Source organism: Hyperoodon ampullatus (genome assembly GCF_949752795.1).
Source record: "Hyperoodon ampullatus genome assembly, chromosome: 16".
In the NCBI taxonomy this organism is placed as follows: Eukaryota; Metazoa; Chordata; class Mammalia; order Artiodactyla; family Ziphiidae; genus Hyperoodon; species Hyperoodon ampullatus.
In genome coordinates this window covers 66,582,282-66,602,840 of record NC_136929.1, presented here as the reverse complement: position 1 = coordinate 66,602,840, position 20,559 = coordinate 66,582,282, and the positions used below count along the sequence as shown (strand labels likewise).

The window sequence follows — 20,559 nt, the reverse complement described above, 5'->3', positions numbered from 1 at the left end:
CACACGCACATGCATGCAGGTGTATACATACCTGTGCATGAAAATGTTTATTTTTCTGGGGTAGCGTCCATACCTCTCATTAAGTTCTCATGAAGGAGCATATTCCCCAGAAGATTAAAAATCAGTGATTCACACCAGGGCTCAGCAAACTGGAGCCTGCAAGCCACAGCTGGCCACAGCCTGATCTTACAAATAAAGTTTTATTAGAACACAGCCCCACTTGTGTATTTCCGTATTGTCTGTGGCTGCTTCCACGCAACAACAGTAGAGCTGAGGGGTTGCAACAAAGACCACATGCCTTGTTAAACCTAAGATATTTACCATCTGCCTCTTGATAGAAAAAGGTGCCGATCCCCCATTTAGACAATAGTTTTAGAATCATCCACCACACTTGGGCAGGTGCTTGAGAATAATTTACCATCCAAATCCAAAGGTGAGCAAATAGAATCAAAGTTTCCCTGCCCTGATTAGCAAGTTCATAGACGAGTTGATGTGCTATAGCCGGGCCCTCCTGTCCCCCTTATAGGCCTACTAGGCAGAGTAGTGGCCAAGAGCAAGACGAGTGAGAATTCTTCCAAGGGGATCCTGCCACGGACGGCCTGGGCCAAGCTTCCTTTGCAAACTGCTAGAGAAGAGACAGTTAAGCAACAGAATAATCATCACTCTAAATAATTCAAAGACAGAGTCCTGCTGCTGGCTACAAACCAAAAATGAGAAATTATATAATTACCCGCAGTGCATTTAAAGGACTATATAAAATATGCTAATGCTCTCACCATGTTAAGGCCAAACTGCAGAAATGATGCCATCTATTAACTGGCCTATAAGATCAGTCCAAATAAAGAGAAACATCCTAAGGGTATTTTCTAATATAATACTATCAGTGAGTCTGATAGAAAACTTTTCTTGGGCCTCAGATTAAGAAAAAGTCTTACTCCGTTTTAATGTGTTTTAAGTTGCATATTTCCATTTTCAATGCATTTTTATCTTAATTTTATTATCCTTAAGTCAAGAATTTTTTGTGTGTATTTTTGGTTGTTGTTCTGGATAGCTCTCATCACGCTGATCTATTTGCTGGCAGATCGCATTATGTATACGGACTTTAACACGTGCACTGAGCACAAAGCAAGCAGATGCCATATAAACATGACCACACGTGAACCTCAAGTTATGCAGCCTTATTCTGTTAGTGTCTTCCATGCTTGAAGCCCCAAGAACTATATGCCTTACCTAAACGTGCAGTTTGCATGGGAAGCTAGGTGTGTGGAGTTGGGAGAGACAGCTACACAAAGTCAGAGGCTCTTTCTTGCCCAGAGGGGGAGAAATATTTGCAAATCCAATCTTTTTTTTTTCTTTTTTTAATAGATCTTTATTGGAGTATAATGGCTTCACAATGCTGTGTTAGTTTCTGTTGCACAACAAAGCGAATCAGCCATATGCAAACACATGTCCCCATATCCCCTCCCTCTTGAGCCTCCCTCCCACCTTCCCTATCCCACCCCTCTAGGTCATCGCAAAGCATGGAGCCGACCTCCCTGTGCTATGCTGCTGCTTTCATGTCAGGGACCCTCAGGAGCCTTATTCTACTCAGCAGGACACCATAACACGCTGGAACTTCTGAGCCTTCCTCTTTGGGTTGCCATGTGGCCCTCATACCATTTTCCAATCTGAGTTGATTAAGCACTGCTGCCTACCATGGATGGCCTCTTTCTGTGAGTTGCTGGTGGCAAAATTTTTCATCATAAATTAGTATCTCCTATACTCATTCACATATTCTTCAGATAAATGTCTGTGAAACAGCTCAAAATGAAGATCTAAAACCTGTTCCACTTTAATCAAGAGATGAGGGTTTCTACATACCTGAATAAAAATAATAGTATCAAATTGTAATATTTGTCTATTACGTTACATCTCTGCAACATGATGTTCACCCACATCATCTCATTTAATCCTCATGGCAATGTTTCGTGATTGGTACCACTTCTGTCTCCATCTGACCAGTGGACACTGACTCAGAGAGGGTGAGTACTTTGTGCAAGGTCACATAGGTGATGAGGGCAGGAGCTGGTGGGAACCAGGACCCTCCTTCTCCAGGGCTGGTGCTCTTCTGAGGGTGACTTTGAGGCTGATGCTGATGCACTGCCAGACTGATTGCAAGCTCACATAACGGAACAAGCCCCAGACTGGACGTCAGCAACCCGGCTTCAAGCCTCATCTCTAACACTAGCCTGCTGATTGACTTCGGGCAGTTAACTTAATTCCCCTGGGCTTTGGCTTCCTCACATACAAAATCAAAGAACTGAGCAAGACATTCCCTAAGTTCTTCCAACTCCAACAATTAGGAATTTTACTGAGCAAAAGTAGTCTCATTCCCAAATGATGTATCTGATGGGAATGTACATGGTGTGAAATACAAAGTACACTCAACAAGCAGACAGAAGGGATTTTGCACATTACATGTTGTTAAGTGATTCATGCCACAGGTCCCTCTCAGTTCACTAAGAGCTGACTGTCCACACAATTGTTGAAACATTTCTACGACCCCTGTGCAGAAACCAAATTTCAAGATGGGAGCGTGAAATGACAGGAGCCAGCCTGCCTCTCCTGAGCTGGGGGCTAGTCAATTTGCCTTTCTCTGTTTGCAAAGAACCAAAGTCTTTGATAAACTCTTTTTTTTCTTCTTCTGCTTGTTTTCTCCTCATTATAAGTAGTTGGTATTGTTACTGTTACAGAATTAACATGGATCTTTTCCCAGGATCTGGACAGAGCTCACGTTGTATAATAATTTAAAAAAATGTATCTCGTCTTCTTCCTGGGCTCCTGGGAGGGAGTCTCTAAACCCCAAGAATTTCCCAAGTGATAGGAGTGTCCCTGTCACTCTTGCCCCTTCAAACCACACTTGAGTTTATGCTAATGAGATGACTCAAGATGGGGGCTGGTCACACCAAGAAAACCAGCCATGTGATTTGAGGGTGGGGACTTTGAGTCATGTGATATCTTCCTGATCTCCTGGGAGTGGGGAAGCTACACACTGAGTTCAATCATGTGGCCAGTGATGCAACCAACCAGGTCTGTGTAATGAAACCCCAGTAAAAACTCTGTATATATCAAGCTCAGTGGAGCTTCCTGGTTGGTGAACACACAAAAGTGCCGGGAAGGTTACATGTCCTGATTCCACAGGGAGAGGGTGTGGGAGCTCTACCTGTGGGACCCTCCCAGACCTCACCCTACATGCCTCTTCATTTGTCTGTTCTTGATTTATGTCCTTTGTAATAAAACTGTAATCATAAGTATAGCACTTCCCTGAGCTCTGTGTGTTCCACCAACTATTGAATCTGTGGGCAATTTAAGAACCCTTCAACTGGTAGTCAGTTAGTCGGAAGTGTGGGTGGCCTGGGGACTCCTGAATTGGCAGCTGGCATCTGAAATTAGGGTGACCTTTCTGGGGACTGTGCCCTTGACCTGTGAATTCTGTGCTAACTCCAGGTAGTAAGGTCAGAAGTGCAGTGCAGTCCTGCAGCCCCCCAGCCACTACAGTGCTCTGCAGGGCATCCATCATGCACACACCCACCCCAGGCCCTTTGCACTAACTGCCCCCTTAGTGTGGAGCATCCTTCCTCTCAGATCTTCATGCCTGGCTCTATCACCTCCTCTGTCTGCTCAAATGTCACCTTCCTACGGAAGTATTCTCAAACTGCAGTTGACCCTTGAACAACACGGATTTGAACGGCATGGGTTCACTTATACATGGATTTTTTTCAATAAACACAGTACCTATATTTTCACTTTACAGATCTTTAAATTAACTAAGTGTGGGGAAAAGTTTCTGTTTGATTAGAGATCACAATACGCGGAATCAAAAGAACTAGAGTTTGAGTCCTGATTCTAACCAAACTGTTTTGGTGTCCTGCCCTTGGGTGAGTCAAATTTCAACTGCTTTGATTTTGAGGCAGAGAAAGCAGTACACGTACTTTCAACCATGTAGGGGTTGGCGCCCTTGAGCCCAGTGTTGTTCAAGGTCAACTGTACATTATTTACAGATGCGCCCCCATCCACATCCTCCCACACACCCCACACACTTCCTTTCCTTCCCTCCTTCCCTTCTCTACTTCATTCTTCTTCACAGCACTTATCTTCTGATATTCTATGTAATTTGCTTATGATTTTGCTTATTATCAATAAATACCTTCCTCTCCCAGAATATAAACTCCATGTGGGTAAAAGGTTTTCTCTCTTTAGTTCACTGTTATGTATCTACTGCTCAGGATGGGGCCTGGCACATAGTAGATATTCCCTAAATATTAGTAGAACCTATACCTATATGCATACACACATATATTATAAAGATCAAGATCCTTGACATAGTAAATTGAATTCATATTAATTGTCTCTAAACCCTCCTACACTTAGTTTATTCATCTATCCTACATTTTATATTTGGAAAACCCATTGTATATAGAAAAATTTTACATCTCGATTGAGGAAGAAGAAACAACAGGACTCATTTTTCCATAGGTTTTTAAAGCTAATCATAATGTAAACTAATCTTCTGACTTCTAACGGGACGCTCAGAATAATTCTGTTGAAAGGCAATCAAGCATGAATGAACAACAAAAAAGTTATAAAAACAAAGATTCAGCTAAGGTTGAGGGGCAAACCTACAAAAGAAGACATTTTGTATTTTCCAGAGATAATCACCTCAAAAGCTTTACAACCTGAGTTCTCAGTAGTTGGGCAGGGAGTTCTGTGGTCCTACCAGAGAAATGACTCAGCTGTCACACTGGTGGGAAGCTCCACAAGTGAACAAGAGACAATCACTGAACCAGCTGGCCCTGGTGTAAATTAGTAACTAAACTAAAGGTAGAGACTGATGTTGTCTTAGATCAAAAGGATGCTAGTTTTCCCCCGACCGTCTGACAACGAATGGTTTTCCTTCATGTACTCCCCTACCCTGCACTTAGAGGTGTGGATTCTTTTGGCTCCATTGCTGGCATTTCTCAACAAGGTTGCTGAGTTTTTTTTGGCTTTGTTCTGATGATCTGACAAGATTCTTATGAATTTAGAGAAACTCTTCTTCATATCTGTTTGAGGTCTCCGAGAAAAGAGGGACTCCTGATTTCACAATGACTCTGTCTACTGAAACATGAAGATAGGTCACTCACACAATCATTTTTTTGACTAAGAGCTTTATCCATTTGCTTATTTTCCAGATCCATCGAGACAGAATATCTAGCTTTAGGCAGCAAAGAATCATATAATATCAGGATCTTATTATATTTCAGTTATTCCAAACACTTACAATAGTGAAAATCTGTAAAGACAACATATACCCACACACATATCAAATTATTAGCCTATCTTGAAACTTGATTTTAGAATTACCTTCAGATCAGGTATTTTTCCACAGTAATTTTCACTTCATCTGCTTTCTGGTAAGTAGATATTTAACTTCCCAGAACTTTCTGTGGTGAAAGCCCAAGAATGCTTGACCCACAGAAGGCTCTTAATACACTCTTGGTGTGGGAATTGAATTGGCAGATTTCAAACAGGAACAAAAGCCTGAGTGCATACGCCCTGTGGACCCATGTTAAGAGGAAAGTCCTAACTACACCCTCCTGTACTCAGGGGTATGTGTGGGTCCAGGGCAGGGGACAAAAGAACCTGCTGTCCTTCTCTGCGGGACTGTTACCCGGCTGCAGGGAGAGAGAGACCCTGCCAAAGCTGGACACTGGATCTGAGGCTGGCCTGCCATTGCCACCCCTGAGGAAACATATGAAGGTTACTGTAGCTTTTCATTTCTTTTTCTTTTTTGTCTGAGAGTTTGCAGGCAGCTATGCTACTGGTGGTCTATAGCTAGAAAAGCCCCTAGCAGCATGACTTAGTTGGGAAGAGCAGGGGCCTGGAAACCAGGAAGACCTTATTTCAACTCTGTCCTCTGCCATTTATCCACAGGCAGAATTTGGATGTTGAAAGCCCTTAAATGGCCAGAATTAATGACTAATATTAATAAGATGTTGGCTGGCATGAATACAATTAAAGTACTGGATGGAGGTTCAAGTATGCAATTAGCGAAGGAGAACGTGGCTTGACATCACATCAGAAGCCCCAGAGAATTCAGCAGGCCACAAGACAGCCGTGAGCCTGCACTGTTGGGCAACTACTTAAAGAAACCATCATCACTCTTAGGCTGCATCTGAACAAGTCTGATGCCTCTATTAAGTAAGTTTATATTCTCTACACGATTTGAAGCCCCCAAGGACTACTGCTTTCAGTTCTGGGTTTATTTCAAGGAGGATATTGCTGACCATGAAGTATCCAGAGAAATGTAACTAGGATGGTAGCATGGTCTTAAGAGAGCTTTGCCTAAGAAACCTGGAAAAAACATCTTTGGGGAAGTATCGGGTCTCAGTCCTCAAGTATCTGAAGGGTTGACAGGTGGAGCAGATTCCTACACCAGATTCAAGCAACATTTCTTGGGCACTTACTATATTCAGGACACTGTGATAGGTGCTGTGTTATAGAAATTAATGACACACAGGACCAGTCTGAAGGCATCTGCAATTAAGTAAGATGAAATGCAAAGAGTCTGGGATCCCCGGTTTTCATACCAATTCTGTTCCCCACTAAGTATGTGACTTTAAGCAGTTTCTTATCTTCCTTAACTCAACATTTTTTATTCATAGAGCAACACCACAGAGTTTTTCTGACAATTAAATGAGATAAATATCGATAAAAAGAATGAGAAATCAGTAACCGATTGGAACTGAGTAGATGGGGGAAGGCTTTACAAAAAGAGGCAACTTTTAAAGTGAACCTCAAAGGACAAGAGGGAGTTAATTCTGGGTGATACGGGAGAAAAGGAAGATTAGCATTGCAGGTGGATGGGCCAGTATGAGCAAAGGCAGAGATACTGAGAATAAACAATTCTTTGGGGAGACCAGAAAGTAATACTGTGGCTGGAGTACAGAGGAAGAGTAAAGTGATGGTAACAGCTGGAAATATACAACCCAGCTGACTTATGAAGGCCCTAGAACGACATGCCAAGGGGACCTGGGCAGTGGAGTGTGAGTCAAGTGAATTTAGGAGGGTCAGTCTGTGTTCAAACATGGCTCGAGCCAGGAAAGCAAGTCAAAGAATCTTTATAAGTCTAAGCAAGAGATTATGAGGAACTGACCCAAGATGATGGCAATGACGCTGGAAATCAGGGGGGCAAACTGCTGGATAGGAGGAGGGAAGGTGAGGGGAAAGTAAAAGACAACTCCACGACTCACAGCCTTGGGGTTAAGGAGGATGCCGATGCCATGAACTAGGAGAGGAAACCCAGAAGGAGAATAAAGGTGACCAAGAAGCTGAGGAGTTCAGCTGTGGGCTGTGCTGAATTTCAGGTGGCTGTGGAATAATCGTAAGGATGTTCATGATAGTTGGAAATATGGTTCAGGAGCTCATGAGAGGAGCTGGGGTTAGAGATGTAGACGTGAGAGGAGGTTCACTTAAGGAGCGTGTTGTCAAACATAAACAAACTTGGGGTTGAACTCTAGTTAGTGTGAAAGGCTAAGTTCACCAAATCTCCTTTAACTCTTCTGTCAAGAGTTAAAACTTGGGGCCTCCCTGGTGGCGCAGTGGTTGAGAGTCCGCCTGCCGATGCAGGGGACACGGGTTTGTGCCCCAGTCCGGGAAGATCCCACATTCCGCGGAGCGGCTGGGCCCGTGAGCCATGGCCGCTGGGCCTGCGCATCCGGAGCCTGTGCTCCGCAACGGGAGAGGCCACAACAGTGAGAGGCCCACGTACCACGAAAAAAAAAAAAAAAAGTTAAAACTTGGGTTTTAACTCTTGACAGAAGAGTAAAGGAGATTTGGTGAACTTAGCCTTTCACACTAACTAGCTGTGTGGCCTCGGACAAAATTATTTATCACCAGAGCCTTAATTTCCTTAATTGTAAAATTGGGAAAATTATACATACTTCAAAGGCTTTGCTTATTGCATACCATCTGGTTGCCATTTGCCACTGTCACTGTTTACCATAACCATCACTGCTGAAACCATTAAGGTAGATGAACTTGGCTAGGAATAGAGAGTAATTAAGTAGAAAAAAAAAAAAGTTGAGGAGTGAATCTTAGGGAACAATTATTAAGGGATATATGGCAGAAGAACAGACTTGAAAGAAGCTCAGGAATAGTCACGGAGGTGGGCAGAAGACCAGGACAGACCATGAAGGACAAGGGGGGAATCATCGAAAATATCAAATCCTTCAAAAAAATAGGGGAGGGAAAAAATAAAGGAGAACATGGGATTTAGTGATGTGAAGGTTGCCCTTGTTTAGTGAACTATTACGTAAGTGGAGTGGAGGCAGTTACGAATGTAACAGGATTCAGAATGGAATTTTCATCCAGACTCCAAAGGGATGTGTATCAGATACCCAAGTGAACTGTGAGATGGATCAGCTTCTGGAAATGTCAAAGTAGATGTAAGCAAACAACTACAGGCCTTGGTCTTCTTACCCACTTTCAAAGGTATAAAAGGCTTAAGTTAGTGGAGAGAAAGGGAATTTGTGAGACGGATTTCTTTAGAGAGAGCTGTGCTGTGAACACCCTCATTCCAAAAGAGGGGAGATGCTCCCTTCACCTCAGCTGGGGCTTCACTGGGAGGACTGAAGAGCTCGGTCAGCATCATCTGTGGATGGAGGGAAACAGTAGACTGGTGTTTGAGTGTCTGGCTTTCCCCCGAGAACCTCCAACAGAAGAGTAAAGGAGATTTGGTTGCAATGAATGGCTTATCGTTGGGGCAAAAGATATATGAGTGCTGCAATGGATCTGAGGGAGTGGGCTGGCATGAAGATAATTTAAATTCTTTCCTAGAGGATCATCTGAGGCCAACAGGGAGAGCTTTGGAAAACAGGGACTGAGGGAGAAATATCCAAAGCTGGAAGAGACTGAACGGACCACATCAAAGAAGAGTTGAATGTTCCCAGTGAGAGTCCCTGAAGAACCCATGAAAACACCCATAAGAGAAGCTGGCTTTGTAGAGCATCTGCTGGCCCAGAGAGCCGAAGCCATCACGGCACAGCACAGTCATGTAGGAGTCTCCACCCCTTTCTCATCACGCTGCTCCTGTGCCCCCTTCCCTACTCCGACCCTGGAAGGAGCAATAACAACACAGGGGAGGACAGTAAAGAGAAAGAAGGTTAGCAACTCCAATTGTTTTCCTTCAGAGAAAGAACTCGCTACATTGGGCCCCAGATAGGTAAGGACAAGGAACTCCAATTTGGAGTGACTACTGTGTGGGACTGGATATTTCCACTTGTGCATTGAGATGGTGACTTGTAGCTAGGAGAGTCCGTAACACTTGTTACTCTCTTAGGAGGAAGCAGAAAAGTCTTGAGAGATTTGCCCAAGTGTCATCCAGTGGCAAGAGAAGAACTTTCACCACCATATACATGTAAAAGACAGTGGAGGGCAATTTTGTAAATAAAAAAATGAAAACATGATTCTTGTGTTTTCAGTGTACCATTTACCCAAAGGTGTAAAAAGTGAGTCAGGATGAGTCGATGGAGGCTTCAAGGACAGTGATACCTTTTAAGCTGTTTGGCAGAGACAGAAAGAGTACTGTGATTTGATGAGATGATGGACAGCTCTTGGCCATGAGTTGAGGAGAAAGAGACTGTAAAGCCAAGGTAAAACAACAAACCTTCAAGAACAACAGGAAGGAAATGTTGGTAAGGCGAAGTAATCAGTAAGAGAAAAGACAAAGTCAAGGACACTGTCATCGCCATTAGAAAGGAAGACTCTTCTTCCTTTGAAAGATGGGAGAAGGAGTGGAGAAGATGAGTGAAGATTTAGGGACATTTTGGTCTGGAAGGAAAGGAAAAGAAAATAGTTTACTGTGAATGACTTTGAACATCCTGATGGTCTAGGAGGAAAGCTCATCTTCTAAGAATGAAGGCAGTGGGTGGTTTTTATCGCTCTGGAGGGCAAAATTAGGACCACTGTTGCACAAGCTAGAGTGAGATTTATTTGGGCTCAATATAAGAAAGGACTTATTAAAAATCAGCACTCCTGGACAGTGGAACTGGCCTTCTTATAAAGGTGTAAGTTGCCAGAACAGAGGGTTCTAGTTGGAGCTGGATGAACCAGTGTAAGAAGGGAGGGTGAACTCACAGGTCTCCAAGACTCTTCATGTACAGGATTCATTCTCAGTGTTATATTTTGTAGGTTTTTCCATGTGAACAAGTCAGGGATCACTGTTACTGAATACAATAAAGAGAAGCCCATGAGGACTGGAAGAGAAAGTGTAAAGAAAAGACTGCATATGTTATACAACGTCTTGCTTTCCTAAGGAGAAAATTATCTATTTGTAGCAAAGGAACTATCTTGTACTTGAGTTAGATTCTGTCTCCAAGGTATAATATGTCTCTATATGTCTCCAAAGTATCTATATGTCTCCACAGCTTGGCAGTGGGTTAAATTAGAAAACATCACTATGTTCCAAGAGACTTTATATTTATGCATGAGCTAAAATGTAGCCATGGTGGAGGAAGTCTCCAGAACCCCTTTAGTTTTTCCACAGCTAAGAGGCAAATGGGAACTTGCTGACAAGAGTAAAGCACATTAGCCAATGGGCTCTCTGTTTGGAACTCACAAAAAACACACTCGATTTTCTATTCGAAAACGAAATGTCACAGAAACTTGGCAATTATTCCACAAGACAGTTATAATTTTTTTTAAATAAGAACTTTACATTCCTAATGTCAACATCTACTGAAACAATAAAGTATTCCAGCATCAGGTGTCAGCATCTCAAAGAAATCTGCCCACAGATTCAACTTAAAGTAGCCACATTGTGCAATTAAAATTCAAATCTATAAAGAACTGTCAGTCTGTTGTGACCCATCAGATATTTCACCGCAATATTTCTCCAAAGAGATAAAATACACAAGAACAACAAGCGACAATTAATATTCTGAGTCAAAGTTCAGCACCTCAGATCCTTTGACATCTTTAGACATAAGCAATATTAAAAGTCATAAGAGGGACCTATTTCACGGAAGTGTTACTGTCTACAATTATTGGTGCCTAGAGCACTGCCTGCCACATGGTAAGTTAGTTTAGGTTACTAAATAAATGAATGGATGCATGCACGAATGAATGAATTTTGTTAGCAGTAGCTCAAAAGCCACTTTGTGAGGAGGTCTCGTCAATCCAGACACTGAGCATCTTCCCAGTGTTCCCAACGACCTTGTGGTTTCTCAGCATCACCAGCCCCAGGACAGAGCAGCCGGGCCATTAAAACCCCTTTGACCCAAATCAATGTGGACCTAAGGCCTGGGCCTCCTAAACATTGTCAGTTTCAGAAGTCTAACTGGTTCTAAATGTGGTTTGGTTTAATCTTCCAGAGATTCCCTCCAGGAAAGAGTGGATATCTTCAAAGGTCTCTGAAGTTCCCCTTACCTCCATCACAGGAATAAAAGTTGAGAGTGGGAAGAAGCAACAGAAAATCACTTTTCTTGCTCTAAAGAGCACCAAAAGCAAATCTTGGTGACATCTGCCTCCAATTAAGCCCAGTCAATGCATCTACGTGGCTGAGTCCAGCTGCAGTCCACGAGGAGGTATATTTCAGCTGAGGTGTCATTCACTAACATTATTCACTAAGTAATAAGGAACACAGTTCTGAACGTGCTTTGACATTTATTATCTCATTTGAGGTCCATTACAACCCAGGGGGGAAAAAAAAGGTGTTTTACAGAATAGGAAGCAGGCTTGGAGATGTAGAGACCACACAGCAAGTAGGACACGGAGCTTGGACTAGACCTTTGTCTTCTAATCCAGGGGTCCCCAACCGCCGGGCCGTGGACCGGTAGCAGTCTGCAGCCTGTTAGGAACCGGGTCACCCAGCAAGAGGTGAGCGGCGGGCAAGCAATGGAAGCTCCATCTGCCACTCCCCACCGCTCCCCACCGCTCCCCACCGCCCCCCACCGCTCCCCACCGCTCCCCAATGCTCCCCACCGCTCCCCAATGCTCCCCACCGCTCCCCATCCCTCCCCACCGCCCCCCACCGCCCCCCACCGCTCCCCACCGCTCCCCACCGCTCCCCAATGCTCCCCACCGCTCCCCATCCCTCCCCACCGCTCCCCATCCCTCCCCACCGCTCCCCGTCGCTCCCCACCGCTCCCCACCGCCCCCCACCTCCCCCCACCGCTCCCCAATGCTCCCCACCGCTCCCCAATGCTCCCCACTGCTCCCCATCTCTCCCCACCGCTCCCCACCGCTCCCCACCTCCCCCCACCGCTCCCCAATGCTCCCCACCGCTCCCCAATGCTCCCCACCGCTCCCCATCCCTCCCCACCGCCCCCCACCGCCCCCCACCGCTCCCCACCGCTCCCCACCGCTCCCCAATGCTCCCCACCGCTCCCCATCCCTCCCCACCGCTCCCCGTCGCTCCCCACCGCTCCCCACCGCCCCCCACCTCCCCCCACCGCTCCCCAATGCTCCCCACCGCTCCCCAATGCTCCCCACTGCTCCCCATCTCTCCCCACCGCTCCCCACCGCTCCCCACCGCTCCCCACCGCTCCTCACCGCTCCCCACCGCTCCCCATTGCTCCCCATTGCTCACATTACCACCTGAACCATCCCCCCCGCCCCCTGTCCGTGGAAAAATTTTCTTCCACGAAACCAGTCCCTGGGGCCAAAAAGGTTGGGGACCGCTGTTCTAACCTTGTCCCAATACTGTTTCTACTACACTAGGTTCTAACCCTATTTTCCTATCACCCAGAGTTGGGGAAAGCAATCAGTGGTGCAGCGCGCTTCTGCTTCATCTCATTCAGGACATGAGTCCTTGGAAAGTGGGCAAGATGGAACATTTCTAGAAACATTTATCAAGTGGATTCTGGGTACCTGACACCATGGGGGTCCATAAGAGAGGAAATATCCCTTCTAGAATCACATACCCAGAAAGAACACTATACTCCAGGTGGGTCTTCCTATTGCAGGAAAAAGCTGGACTGGCGTTCCCCAGAGACAGGACCTGGTGTCCATGTGGACACACACACTCAGTCTCCCCAAAGTCTTAGTGCAGTTTGAAACTTTCATAACTTCAAAAGTATAAATGCTACAAACTTAACAAAAGCATCATGTGGAAGCTTAGTTATTTACCTTTCTTCTGTACTTTTATGCTAGACTTACTATATTTCTATACTAATTTTTGTGAATTTTGAGTAACACTTTTAATTTTTGTTTCAGTCAACATTTGCCATCTTCAATCAGAGGGGCTCTATGGTTTAATAATACATGATATGCCTACAATAATACAGCAAATGAGCCACATCTCATAAGAAGGCTGCAGTCCACTAAAAGCAATCCTCACATGTGCTACTGTTAAAATACATTGCTCCTAACCAAGCTTGTAGCACTGGCTTTTTTTAAATAAAAAAAAATTCCCAAGAGCTCTACTTCCTGTCTATGCCAATTCAACTTTATCTTCCTAGATACAATCCATCCTGTTAAAATTCTGTGGATCCTCATCTGTCTTCTACCATATTAATTCCCCTCCCAGATGATTTCACCCACACACCATCAACTTTCTCAAATGGGCATCTCTAACGATGCTAAACTATACAGAATCCAAGGAAGAACCTTGGGGTGTGACTCTCAGCCGACAAACAGCCCCTCCCTTCAGGGACCTTATGGGGCCAATTCTAACAGAGATCTCTCCCAGCATATTCCACCTATAAATCAGTATTGACACTTCTGGACGAGGCAGTTCAATCAATTACAAACACAACCACCTCTATCCTTCAGACCATACATTTTCATCTTAGTCGAAGGGATTTCAAGAGGGGCTCTGTCAAGTGCATTGCTGAAATTCTCAGCCCATCCTTCTGGTCCCCCTGGTGAGTGATCCTACCTATGAAAGGTAAGGGGAGAGGCAGTCTTATCACAGCTCTGTTGTTTATGTATTCTAATTACGATAAAGCTATAACTGGGCAAATCGAAAGACAGGACAAAACAAACAAGGGAAAATGAGTTTACTTGTAACTCAAGTTCAAAGAAAATCTGGACAACTCCAAACAATATTTGTCCCCCCCAAAAAAAGATATGTCAGACACCTAACCCTGGTACCTGTGAATGTGACCTTACTCGAAACAGAATCTCTGCAGATGTAATCGTGTCAAGGTGAAGTCGTACTGGATTAGGGTGAACCCTAATCCAATAACTGGTGTCCTGATAAGAAGAGGGACATTTGGACACACAGAGAAGCCCAAGTGAGGATGGAGGCAAAGGCGGGAGTGATGCTACAACAAGCCAGGGATACCAAGGATTAATGGCAACCATCCGCAACTAGGAAGAGGCACAGAAGGATTCTTCCCTAGAACCTTCCGGAAGGAGCACAGCCCTCCCAATACTTTGATCTTGGACTTTTGGCCTCCAGAACTGTTAGAGAATCAATTTTTGTTGTTTTAAGCCACTGTGGTTCTTTGTTACAGCAGCCCTAGAAAGCAAATACAACACCTAAGCAAAAATATGTTAAGTTTGAAGTCATGCTTATTAACACTGGAGTCAAGGACACTCGGGAATTGGTAAACAGAGAGGATGAACAGAAAGGACAAATACCATATGATATCACTTATATGTGGAATCTAAAATATGACACAAATGAACTGATCTACGAAACGGAAACAGACTCACAGACATAGAGAACAGACTTGTGGTTGCCAAGGGGGAGGGGGTGGGGGAGGGATGGAGTGGGAGTCTGGGATCAGCAGATGGAAGCTAGTATATAGAGAACGGATAAACACCAAGGTCCTACTGCAGAGCACAGGGAACTATATTTAATATCCTGTGATAAACCATCATGAAAAAGAATATGAAAAAGAATGTATATACACACACACACACACACATATATAACTGAATCACTTTGCTGTACAGCAGAAATTAATACAACATTGTAAATCAACCAGACTTCAATTAAAAAAATTAAATTAAAATTTTAAATAAAGGACGGGTGAGGTTTAGACGCCTGAGCAGGTGTCAGGCCTGGCAGGGGTGAAGTAAGTTGGTGAAGAAACTGGTCAGGTGAGTTTGAGGGTGTTGGCTTGGAGGCTGGGGGGTGAACAGAAGGTGACAGCCTGTGACAGGCAGCTCACCAAGGAGTTACTTATCCCTCCCAGGTAAGAGGTAGGCACTTCTCAACAAAATCCGCTCACTTTTTAATGGCAGCAAATCATAAATTCATCAGTTTGTCATCAATATACAAGCAAAACCATGTGAAGCTTCCTGTCTCCAATTTGGCATTTCCCTTGACTATGTTTCATCATTTCTAAATTAGACCACAAGCCACGCAGGGGAAGGATCTGTTGGCCTGTCTTGTCTCTATATATAGTGCTGCATCCACCATGGTAGAAGGTGCTAAGAATCCAGTGATTGATGACGATATTGCTAAAATGGTTACATTTGGAGCTGGAAGGAGGAAAGCATTTTTTTTTTTCCATGTGAAAACAGGGGAGGGAGGAGGCTCCCTTGCAGTTTCTAATATTGATCTGGCTCTACTGTAGCCCCATGAAATAAACGTCTGTAATGGCAGAACGCCTCACTGCAAAGACCTTAAGAGCCATCTCCAGAAGCTTTCCCAGCAGTAATTAGGGGGATGTATTATTGCTAATCCTGAACACACTGGGAGCTGGGTTAATTTTGAGAGATAAAATAAAAGTGCTGCCTTGTGGCAAAGGACCACTTCTCGGCGCCATTAAATCAAGCACAGTCCTACGCCAGTATTAATTCAGTAGATTCCTGGGCCCCCTGCTGACGCTCCTTTTAGGAAGCTACTATGGAAGAGGCCAAATGAAGCCTCAACGTGCAAATACCATTTAGCAAGTACAAATAAGCTGGGCTAAATCATGCTCAGAGCACGCAAGGAAAGATTCAAATGTTAATACATTAGCACCAGAACATGCTGTACAAGCAACAGGGAAATTGCAGTTGTCAACGTGTGAATTTAGTCTCAGGGCAGGTTCATCCAAGGAAGTAAAAATCTCAATTTAGACTTCTTTCTACCCCCTCCCCCAATCCACGTGTTTCTCTGAGGATGGGGGAGGACACTGTTACTCAGAAATGTATTTCACACCAAGAAATGCTTAGGGTATATTCATCCTGGGAAAGGATGTGAAGTTCTCACTTTCTCACTAAAATAGTTTGAAGTGGTCCTTCAAATGGCCAAGCCATATGTGACGGTCAATATCCCTTGATGCGTGTGTGTGCGTGCACGTGTGTGCGTGCACACGTGTGCATGTGTGTGTATATACGCATTCCTATTAATAAGAAAGGTTTCTAAAGGGAGAGCACAAGGGATTTTTCTGTTGTACTTTTCAGAAAGCCTGCCTGCCCACCACCGCAGATGAACACGAATAGGCTGCGGCGTTGTGAGTTGAGAGCACGTTGTCAAGAGGGAAAGCCCAGCCCCAAGGCCACACCAAGCAAGGCAGGGTCGGGGGGAGAAGCCCCAAGTCTACCTGGGGGCTGGGTAGAGATGGAGGGCTAGGGAACCCCAGGCCAACTCTGCTGATCTGAAACTGAGCTGTATTCCTGTTCGAGTCTGACAGGCTGTTTTCCGTATCAAAGCAACAAATGAAATTCTCATTTCAGAACGCATCTGGTCTCTCAGACCGTTCTATCAGAAACAGCCATTTCCTTTAAATCGAAAGTCAAGGCAGTTTATTTTTCTCAAAACTGTGCTGCCGGCTCTTCTGCCTGACTCCTAACATTCGGTTGTTTTGCACAATGGCAAAGCTGTCTCATCCTGAAGAAGGCCCTCCCAGAGGACATTATATGTGTGATAGGTGTACATAAATCTGTGCCCCCAAGGATAGTCTATCAGAGATAAAGATGGAAGGCATTTAGAGAAAACTTATTTAGAGGGAAAGAGACACCAAACCACTCTTCCAGTTAAGCCCTTTCAACCAAAATGACTTAAATCTCTTCAAGGGATATATCGATATAAACTTTTATTGGGCATTTAAAGTTTTCATGATAAAGGGACAATCTCTCTTAGTCTCATCCCTCCCTATATACCCTAAGTCATGTTAAAATGACGAAATAATTGTAGTGTGTTTAAATGCATGTAACTCTACGTGATACGTAGATACTCCATGTGAATGTACATCAGCTGTATTGGAGCTCCAGTATTTCCCAGCCACTCACTCAAAAACTCACTGATTTACATGCATTCATCTAAGCAAGAATTTCACTATCACGTCAAAAAGTATTTCCAACTAGCAACAGTTTGAATTGTCAATAAATATATACTATGTCCCTAATTAAACCAGAAGTAATATGATCAAGGAAAGGTCTCTGTTCAGGACAATAATCTTCCCTGTGATGCTGTTAAGATTCTGAGATGATTTATGGTATCAAAAAACATCATCCTTGAAATTACAACCTTTCACATTCATTTGCTAAGATGCACCTTTCCCTCTTTATCAACTGTTCCTCCTCTAACAAATGTAAAAAAAAAAAAAATCACATTCCATTTTCAATGGAAGGAAGCTTCCCTCCTCTCTTTTGATCCTTCATAGATTCTAATGACATACAAATTTTGAAGCATTTAAAGGAAAAGGACACACAACCATCTTTCTCAGTTAGGACCTGAAGGATAACGGAGGCCATGCGAAAGCTGAGTCTAGACATATACTCAATAATTTTATGTTACACATCTTTCAACTACGCATTTTGACAAAAATATATAATTAAAAATGTAGAAATATGCACCATGATTTTTCTATAGAACATCAATGTAGTTATGAAATGGTTATAAATTAGCCACTGGTAATTTACCCTTTAAATGATTTAACCTTTCCAATGATCATTTCATCTGTTTTCTATATTAAAAAAAAAATCAAAGAAATTCAAGATATGGAAAAGCCATGTTGGTTGAGGATCTGAAACTGATTTGGTAGCTTTTGAGTTGACATAATCTTGGCCTGGTGCAGCTCATTTTGGAAAGCTGCCTCAAATTTCCCCTGGTTTTGAACTTTTTTTTTTTTTTCCTTACCACTTTCATCTAGCAAGAAATCATCCTGGTAACGGAACTTCTCCGGTCCACATGCAATAAAAATGTCATCGTCACCAAAAAAGTCCTGAAGGCACATCACCTACAAGAGAAAAGCATGGCACTCAGCAAGGGGTCAGCAGAACAGCAATTACAACAATGCATCCCTGCAAGTGGACATCTGCATAAAGCCACTTCCCATCTAATGGAATCAACAGGGCAGTGTCTCCAGAGGAATTTCAAAAGAAGGTTTCAAGCATCTGTTACTAGTAAGAAACTTGTTCCGTTTCAGTGGTGCAGGAAGACGGGATAAGGAAAACAGAACCGGTAACTGTCACATTTATTACTTGATATATCAATAGGATATGAGGTAAGAACCCTTTATTTTCATAACAGAGAGGATGCAGCAACATGTGGAAAAGGAGCGCTCCTTCACTCTTCTGAATGTAACAGTCCTTGATAGCAATAAAAGTCAGCATCTGATTTTAGCAACAAATACATTTTCTAGTAACTGATGCCACAGTTGCCATACACACGATGATCCTTGGGGTAACAAATGGAGAAGAATAGTTATATCCTAACAAGAATAGAACAATCTACTTGAGACCCATTCTACCTCTAGCTAAAACAAAAATGGTACCCTTCATACAAGGAATAATAGAAAAAGCCAGTTATTTCTGAGATTTAGATACGGAGGAACTGTATGCCCTGCACTCAAGCTAAGCTAAACTTTAACACTCCTGTGGGCTCCCCAGCTTGTAGTCACACAAAGGGAAAGTTTTTAAACAACTTTTTGATATTTATTCAATTTCTTCTCCAATACGAACTTTGAGAGCTAAATGCCGCTTTCCAAAGTAAACGTGGTCCAGATGAATAATTTCAAGCTTATTGCTCTCTGTCTGTGGATACGTGGACGTGCAGTGTAATACTTTTTTTGTTCACAGTATGTATAATGCCAGCAGAAGGCACCGGAAACACTGCTGATTTCTATCTATTTTCAATTTTCTTTGCTTGGAGCAGATTGTAAAGCGGTCAGTTGAAGGCACCATTCAGAGCTGCATGAAATAGACTTTATTTATCTATTGCACTTTCCCTTGGATATTTAAGGACCAGAGACAAGCTTCCCTGTGTCTGGTATGTGAGATATTTTTGGTCTGTGTTTCCTACGAGCCCCTCCCTTATCTGTTGGTAGCTTCATCCACAGAGAACCTGTGGGGTTCTGTTCCTTGTCAGTTCCTGTAGCATGACCCTGACAAGTCAAAGATGCTGTAGGACTTCCAGAAATAAGTTGGGAGAACACTTTAGAGTCCCAAATGCAATGCTGTGGAGGCTTTAGATAGTTTTTCTCAAATAATCTCTCATTTCCAAATAATCGCTTGGCTGAGGTTTTAGGAATGATATTCCTCTAACAGTTTGATAGTAAGCATTAAGTATGAGTGAAGGACATTCATGGTTGTCAGTGCTTATTCTGTCTGCAAAAGCTTTGAAAACACAGGTGTCTTAAGGGGGACTTTGAAATCATCGAGGAAGACGGACCCAAGGTCTTAAGACTCGTGTTAGAAGCTCTGTCTACTTGGGTTAAAAACAGGCTCGTTGAATTCAGAACCCACTCTCCGTTTTACTCCTCTCATGACCTTGTTCATTTTTACCTTTATGACACAGCACTCCTCACCCCAGCTTTCTTTATCAGCGTGGGTATCATCCCAACCAACCCTACATAGGCCGTTGTCATTTTACGTGCAGAAGTCCACATTGTGCCGACTGTATGTCCATTAGCATACAGCACACATGCATACAAAAATGAGTAAGAATGGGAAACCGTGTCTTTTTCGGGCACAATGTGAATTAACCCTAAAAAAGCAGTATTTCCTAAAGTGAGAATGATTAATAGCATTTATGCCCAAAATGGTCCTATGGCCAAAGAGATTTGGGAAATATTTAACCAGTATAAACAGGTTTCTTTATTTCTGGTCTTCTCAAAACCCTTAGTGTGCTAACGTACACTGCAACTCCAAGGAGGAGATGATAGAAGAACATAGTGTTTCCCAGACTTATTTGATTCTGGAACCCTTCTCACCCGCACTGGTATGAACTCCTGTTTGACAGGGTCCCTTTGGTACCATGCTGACAGCCATAAGTGAAAAGAACACACAGAGGAAATAAGAGTCACTTACCTACTCCTGAGCAGCCATGTTTCTCTAGCTGATAAATATTTATTGGCTAATTTTTAAATCATTCAAACATTTATGCTGGGCCTACTCTGTGCCAGGCTTTGTGCCAAATTTTATCATGACAAAGCTCTGATGGATGAAAAGTACTGTTTTCCAAAAGAAACTGTCCTTTCTTTCCTCACAGTCCCATCATTTGCATTTTAGAGCATCAGATGGCCAACGAGAAGACATTCATCTACTGGTGCCTATTTTATGCCACTGCTAAGCAGACAAATAACTATCAAAACTACAGCGTGTTATAAGCAGGTTGCCAGCCAACTCCCATCCATCATAATCCCATGACCAGCCTCC

General features: G+C 43.4%; 1 protein-coding gene across 5 annotated transcripts in view; it reads right to left on the bottom strand.

Annotated features, from left to right (window-relative positions):
• Nucleotides 1-20,559, bottom strand: part of DCLK1 (doublecortin like kinase 1) — a gene marked incomplete at both ends in the record, with an annotated part of 315,351 nt that overhangs the window by 139,397 nt on the left and 155,395 nt on the right. For all 5 annotated transcript variants that reach the window (XM_079721778.1, XM_079721779.1, XM_079721780.1 and 2 more), the window contains one exon: nucleotides 18,041-18,140. In XM_079721778.1, coding sequence (XP_079577904.1) covers nucleotides 18,041-18,140 — 100 coding nt within the window. The remainder of the gene's footprint in view (nucleotides 1-18,040; nucleotides 18,141-20,559) is intronic.